We start from the raw sequence: 7,714 nt of genomic DNA, 5'->3' as shown, positions 1-7,714 counted from the left end.
CTTACTAATATTTCCAATATCATGATCACCAATATCCCAATATCATGATCACCAATATCCCCATATATCATGATCCCCAATATCAACGATCACCAATATCCCCAGTATCATGATCACTAAATATCATGATCACCAATATCACCAATATCATGATCCCCAATATCATGATCACCAATATCCCCAATATCACGATCACCAATATCCCCAATATCATGTGATCACCAATATCACCAATATCATGATCCCCAATATCATGATCACCAATATCCCCAGTATCATTCATGATCACCAATATCCCCAATATGATGATCACTAATATCCCAATATCATGATCACCAATACTCCCAATATCATGATCACCAGTATCCCCAATATCATGATCACCAGTATCATGATCACCAATATCCCCAGTATCATGATCACCAATATCAATGATCACCAATATCATGATCACCAATATGCCCAGTATCATGATCACCAATATCCCTAACATCCCCAATATCATGATCACCAATATCCTCAATATCATGATCCACCAATATCCCTAATATCCCCAATCTGCTCACAAATACCACCATATCACGATCACCAATATCATGATCACTAATATCCCCAATATCATGATCACCAATATCCCTAATATCCCCAATATCATGCTCACAAATACCACCAATATCATGATCACCAATATCCCCAATATCATGATCACTAATATCCCCAATATCATGATCACAATAACCCCAAATATCATGATCACCAATATCCCCAGTATCATGATCACTAATATCCCCAATATCATGATCACCAATATCCTCAGTATCATGATCACCAATATCCCCAATATCACGATCACCAATATCCCCAATATCACGATCACCAATATCCCCAATATCATGATCACCAATATCACCAATATCAGATCCCCAATATCATGATCCCAATATCCCCAGTATCAATCACCAATATCATGATCACCCAATATGGCCCAGTATCATGATCACCAATATCCCTAACATCCCCAATATCATGATCACCAATATCCTCAATATCATGATCACCAATATCCCTAATATCCCCAATATCATGCTCACAAATACACCAATATCACGATCACCAATATCCCCATATCATGATCACTAATATCCCCAATTCATGATCACCAAATATCCCTAATATCCCCAATATCATGCTCACAAATACCCACCAATATCATGATCACCAATATCCCCAATATCATGATCACTAATATCCCCAATATCATGATCACCAATAACCCCAATATCATGATCACCAAGTATCCCCAGTATCATGATCAGCTAATATCCCCAATATCATGATCCCAATATCCTTCAGTTATCATGATCACCAATATCCCCAGTTCATGATCACTAATATCCCCAATATCATGATCAACCAATATCCTCAGTATCATGATCACCAATATCATGTCATAATATCCCCAGTATCATGATCACCAATATCCCCAGTATCATGATCACTAATATCCCCAATATCATGATCACTAATATCCCCAATATCATGATCACCCTAATATCCCCAATATCATGATCACCAATATCCTCAGTATCATGATTACTAATATCCCCAATATCATGATCACCATATCCTCAGTATCATAATCACCAATTATCATGATCACCAAAGAAGAGTAATAATCAGTGATTGTTCTAACGTTGTCATCTATAAATGGTCTTCCCATCCCACAATGACCATAGATATCTACAGTGTGATATCATTGAGCTGGACTATACAGACACTCTCATTTATAACATTGATCTAGAGGTGAGACTTACAGCCGGTCAGCACAGTTTGTCTGGTCGGTCCAGATATCCTCCATCCATGACGAACTTCAGGACCTGCTCGTTAGACAGGCCCTGGTACGGCTGCTCTGCTAGGGTACTGATCTCCCACAACACCACCCTACAATTATGCATATGACCTAACAGCGAGACACGACACAGCGACACTGTAATCATGATACTGGGGATATTGGTGATCATGATACTGGGGATGTTAGGGATATTAGTGATCATGATATTGAGGATATTGGTGATCATGATATTGGGGATGATAGGGATATTGGTGATCATGATATTGGGGATGATAGGGATATTGGTGATCATGATATTGAGGATATTGGTGATCATGATATTGGGGATGTTAGGGATATTGGTGATCATGATATTGGTGATCATGATATTGGTGATCATGATACTGGGGTATTGCTGATCATTATATTGGGGATATTGATGACATTGGGGATAGTGGTGATATTGGTGAAATCCTGATTGAGTTGTTACAATAACTTTGATACAACATCTATCATCGCCTCTCTCCTTTTCTCCTCCTCTCCTCTCCTCCCCTCTTCCTCCTTTTCTTCTCTCCTGTCCTCTTTCTCCATTCCTCCTCCCCTCTTCCTCCTTCTCCATTCCTCCTCCCCTCTTCCTCCTTGTCTCCTCTCCTCCTCTCCCCTTCCTCCTTGTCTTCTCTCCTCTCCTCCTCCCCTCTTCCTCCTTGTCTTCTCTGCTTCTCTCCACCTTCTGCTCCTCCTCCTCTCCTCCTCCTCCTCTCTCCCTCCTCCTCCTCTTCTCTCCTCAGACACAATCTGATGTCGATGTCCTGGCAGTACAACCCCAAGCTGCGTCCCAGCTTCCAGGAGATCATTGAGATGCTCCACGAGGACCTTCACCGGTCCTTCCAGGAGGTCTCCTTCTACTACAGCCAGGAGAACAAGCCTCCGGAGCAGGAGGACTTTGACCTGGACATGGACAACATGGAGAGCATTCCCCTAGACCCATCCTCTTACTCTCAGAGAGGGGACCACAGTTCCTCTTACTCTCAGAGAGGGGACCACAGTTCCTCTTACTCTCAGAGAGGGGACCACAGTTCTTCTTACTCTCAGAGAGGGGACCACAGTTCCTCTTACTCCCAGAGAGGGGACCACAGCTCTGAGCGGGACGAGGCGGGTTCGTCACTGGGGTTGAGACAAAACAACTACGAGGAACACATCCCGTACACACACATGAACGGGGGAAAGACTAACGGACAACAGACACTAGCCCTCCCTCGGTCTAGTCCCTCCTAACAGAACATTAAATGGGGTAAGGGTCTAGTCCCTCCTAACAGAACATTAAATGGGGTAAGGGTCTAGTCCCTCCTAACAGAACATTATATGGGGTAAGGGTCTAGTCTCTCCTAACAGAACATTATATGGGGTACGGGTCTAGTCCCTTCTAACAGAACATTAAATGGGGCAAGGGTCTAGTCCCTCCTAACAGAACATTAAATGGGGCAAGGGTCTAGTTCCTCCTAACAGAACATTATATGGGGTAAGGGTCTAGTCCCTCCTAACAGAACATTAAATGGGGCAAGGGTCTAGTCCCTCCTAACAGAACATTAAATGGGGCAAGGGTCTAGTCCCTCCTAACAGAACATTATATGGGGTAAGGGTCTAGTCCCTCCTAACAGAACATTAAATGGGGTAAGGGTCTAGTCCCTCATAACAGAACATTTTATGGGGTAAGGGTCTAGTCCCTCCTAACAGAACATTATATGGGGAAGGGTCTAGTCCTCCTAACAAACATTATATGGGGCAGGGTCTAGTCCCTCCTTACAAACTTATATGGGGTAAGGGTCTAGTTCCTCCTAACAGAACATTATATGGGTAAGGGTCTAGTCCCGCCTAACAGAACATTATATGGGTAAGGGTCTAGTCCCTCCTAACAGAACATTATATGGGGTACGGGTCTAGTCCCTCCTAACAGAACATTATATGGGTAAGGGTCTAGTCCCTCCTAACAGAACATTATATGGGGGTAAGGGTCTAGTCCCTCCTAACAGAACATTATATGGGTAAGGTCTAGTCCCTCCTAACACAAATTATCCCATGTCTTTCCCTCACACAGATGAATTGATATGAATATAGTTTTGTTGTTTTGTATAGATGATCAATTTTTTCACTTGTTCAGAGGCCTCCTGGAAGTACACATCTCAGGACATTATTGCTCTCTGTTGTCAAGATGCCACCCTCATTACACTACAGTATGTAGCCATGTTGTCCAATGTCAACCAGGAGAAACATACAACCAACCACATGTACACTTTTTGTATTCAAGAAAGACAAACCTCCCTCTACTGCTCTCTCTTGTACTCAATCTTTTTTTTCTTTTTTTAATATTGCCAAGTTTCCACGAATGTGTGGCGGAGGTACAAATCAACTGTGAAATAATTAAACTTTGGGTCAACCTGAAGGCTGCTAACCCCAGGACTCTCCAGACTGTCCCTTCCCCAAGCTGAGGCTCTCTCCCTGGGCAGCTCAGCCCTCCCTGGGCCATGGAGATCCCCATGGTGTCGCTCAGTGTAAAAGTGCCCTTTTATCTCTGTCTGTGACCTGCATCTTATGTCATGGAGCTGTGTCTGTCTGTGACCTCCATCTTATGTCATGGAGCTGTCCTGTCTGTGACCTGATCTTATGTCATGGAGCTGTGTCTGTCTGTGACCTGCATCTTATGTCATGGAGCTGTGTCTTGTCTGTGACCTGCATCTTATGTCATGGAGCTGTGTTCTGTCTGTGACATGCATCTTATGTCATGGAGCTGTGTTCTGTCTGTGACCTGCATCTTATGTCATGGAGCTGTGTCTCTGTCTGTGACCTGCATCTTATGTCATGGAGCTGTGTCTTGTCTGTGACCTGCATCTTATGTCATGGAGCTGTGTCTCTGTCTGTGACCTGCATCTTATGTCATGGAGCTGTGTCTGTCTGTGACATGCATCTTATGTCATGGAGCTGTGTCTGTCTGTGACCTCCATCTTATGTCATGGAGCTGTGTCTGTCTGTGACATGCATCTTATTGTCATGGCTGTGTCTTGTCTGACCTGCATCTTATGTCATGGAGCTGTGTCTGTCTGTGACCTGCCCTTATGTCATGGAGCTGTGTCTGTCTGTGACCTACTCTTATGTCATGGAGCTGTGTCTGTCTGTGACCTGCATCGATGTCATGGAGCTGTGTCTCTGTCTGTGACCTGCATCTTATGTCATGGAGCTCGTGTCTGTCTGACCTGCATCGAATGTCATGGAGCTGTGGTCTGTTTGTGACATGCATCTTATGTCATGGAGCTGTGTCTGTCTGTGACCTCCATCTTATGTCATGGAGCTGTGTCGTTTGTTGACATGCATCTTATGTCATGGAGCTGTGTCTGTCTGTGACATGCTCTTATGTCATGGAGCTGTGTCTGTCTGACCTGCATCGAATGTCATGGAGCTGTGTCTCTGTCTGTGACCTGCATCTTATGTCATGGAGCTGTGTCTGTCTCTGACCTGCATCGAATGTCATGGAGCTGTGTCTGTCTGTGACCTGCATCTTATGTCATGGAGCTGTGTCTGTCTGTGACCTGCATCTTATGTCATGGAGCTGTGTCTGTCTGTGACCTGGATCTTATGTCATGGAGCTGTGGTCTTGTCTGTGACCTGCATCTTATGTCATGGAGCTGTGTCTGTCTGTGACCTGCCATCTTATGTCATGGAGCTGTGTCTGTCTGTGACCTCCATCTTATGTCATGGAGCTGTGTCTGTCTGTGCTGCATCTTTTGTCATGGAGCTGTGTCTGTCTGTGACCTGCATCTTATGTCATGGAGCTGTGTCTGTCTGTTGCACTCCATCTTATGTCATGGAGCTGTGTCTGTCTGTGACCTGCATCTTATGTCATGGAGCTGTGTCTGTCTGTGCCTCATCTTATGTCATGGAGCTGTGTCTGTCTGTGACCTGCATCGAATGTCATGGAGCTGTGTCTGTCTGTGACCTGCATTGAATGTCATGGAGCTGTCTCTTTGTCCTCTCAAGTTGTCAAGGAACGACAGACTTTCTGAGACTTGAGAACTAGCTAACTTTTGGATTGATGAATGTGTCAAATCCATTTTCGAATCTTCGAAACAAACTTTATCGATCCACTGGAGAAGCTTGTTGTCATCTCTCCTCACACTCTGCAGTATTACAAACATCACATAAAGAATTAACATATTTCTTTGGTTATATATTTTTTATTTATTTAGGTTTCATTTTCTCATTTTGAGTTTTCACATTTACAGCTGAAGGATATTTAAAAATCTGTTTGAGGGGGGGGGAAACATTTTTACAAAAAAAAAACGAGTTCCTCAGATGACCAATAGATGCTTCTTTTGGTATATTTTAGTGGGTATAGAAAATATAAATATATATATATATAAATATATTATTGATGKTTTTTTCTACATAGTTGTTGACATTGTGTTTCATGAGGTATTTCCGGTCTGTAGGGGAAAAAAATGTTTTTACATGTTTGTCTCTTATGTTTATTTTTTCTAATCCAGAAATCATACTAATAATMATTTGGACTTGTGATCAACCAACAGCACTTGGTCTTTCCTCTCCGTATCAGATGCACAGTAAGCGGAGGAGGAGGAGGAGCTTGGCTTGGCCCGTTGATATCAAATCAAACTGTCTGCTCTAGATAAATAAAGCAGTGTGGTGCAACATGACAACGCTCTGTCTCTGTTTCTCTCCTCAGGCGTCTGTTATTGTTTACTATGTAGTTTATTACGTCAGGATGTGGTATGTGTGTACAATTGATCTCAGAGTGAGGTCTTTGTGTAATCAATATACAGTACCAGTCAAAAGTTTGGACACCTACTCATTCAAGGGTTTTTCTTTTAAGTTTACTATATTCTACATTGTAGAATTGTACATTGTAGCAAATTTGGACTTGCTTTCCACCAGTCTAATGTCCATTGCTCGTGTTTCAGGGCCTAAGCAAGTCCTTTAGTAGTGGTTTCTTTGCAGCAATTCAACCAATCTCAATTGCACTCCACACTGCCCTTTCCCACCTGGACAAAAGGAACATCTATGTGAGAATGCTGTTCATTGACTACAGCTCAGCAKTCAACACCATAGTGCCCATCATTAAGCTAAGGACCCTGGGACTAAACACCTCCCTCTGCAACTGGATCCTGGACTTCCTGACGGGCCGCCCCCAGGTGGTAAGGGTAGGCAACAACACGTCTGTCACGCAGATCCTCAACACCGGGGCCCCTCAGGGGTGTGTACTTAGTCCCCTCCTGTACTCCTTGTTCACCCACAACTGCGTGGCCAAACACAACTCCAACACCATTAAGTTTTCTGACAACATAACAGTGGTAGGCCTGATCACCGACAACGATGAGACAGCCTATAGGGAGGAGGTCCGAGACCTGGCAGTGTGGTGCCAGGAAAACAACCTCTCCCTCAATGTGAGCAAGACAAAGGAGCTGATCGTGGACTACAGGAAAAGGTGGGCCGAACACGCCCCCATAAACATCGACGGGACTGTAGTGGAGCGGGTTGAGAGCTCCATGTTCCTTGGTGTCCACATCACAAACAAACTATCATGGTCCAAACACACCAAGACAGCTGTGAAGAGGGCAGTCCCCCTCAGGAGACTGAAAAGGTTTGTCATGGGTCACCAGATCCTCAAAAAGTTATACAGCTGCACCATCGAGAGCATCCTGACCGGTTGCATCACAGCCTGGTGTGGCAACTGCTCGGCATCTGACCGTAAGAAGCTACAGAGGATAGTGCGTACGGCCCAGTACATCACTGGGGCCAAGATTCCTGCCAGCAGGACCAATGTAATAGGCGGTGTCAGAGGAAAGCCCAAAAACTTGTCAGAGACTCCAGTCACCC

The 7,714-nt window shown here is 44.1% G+C and overlaps 1 protein-coding gene across 1 annotated transcript in view; it reads left to right on the top strand.

The window, feature by feature from the left end:
• The window catches only part of LOC111956472 (insulin receptor), a 57,391-nt gene extending 53,936 nt beyond the window's left edge, over window positions 1-3,455 (top strand). The window contains exon 15 of the mRNA XM_070436594.1: window positions 2,331-3,455. Within this exon, the coding sequence (XP_070292695.1) occupies window positions 2,331-3,106 (776 nt within the window). The 3' untranslated portion in view covers window positions 3,107-3,455. The remainder of the gene's footprint in view (window positions 1-2,330) is intronic.
• Window positions 3,456-7,714: the final 4,259 nt, after the last annotated feature.

Source organism: Salvelinus sp. IW2-2015, linkage group LG32 (genome assembly GCF_002910315.2).
Source record: "Salvelinus sp. IW2-2015 linkage group LG32, ASM291031v2, whole genome shotgun sequence".
Lineage (NCBI taxonomy): Eukaryota > Metazoa > Chordata > Actinopteri > Salmoniformes > Salmonidae > Salvelinus > Salvelinus sp. IW2-2015.
Note: the sequence above shows the minus strand (reverse complement) of the source record. Positions and strands in the feature narration are given on the sequence as shown.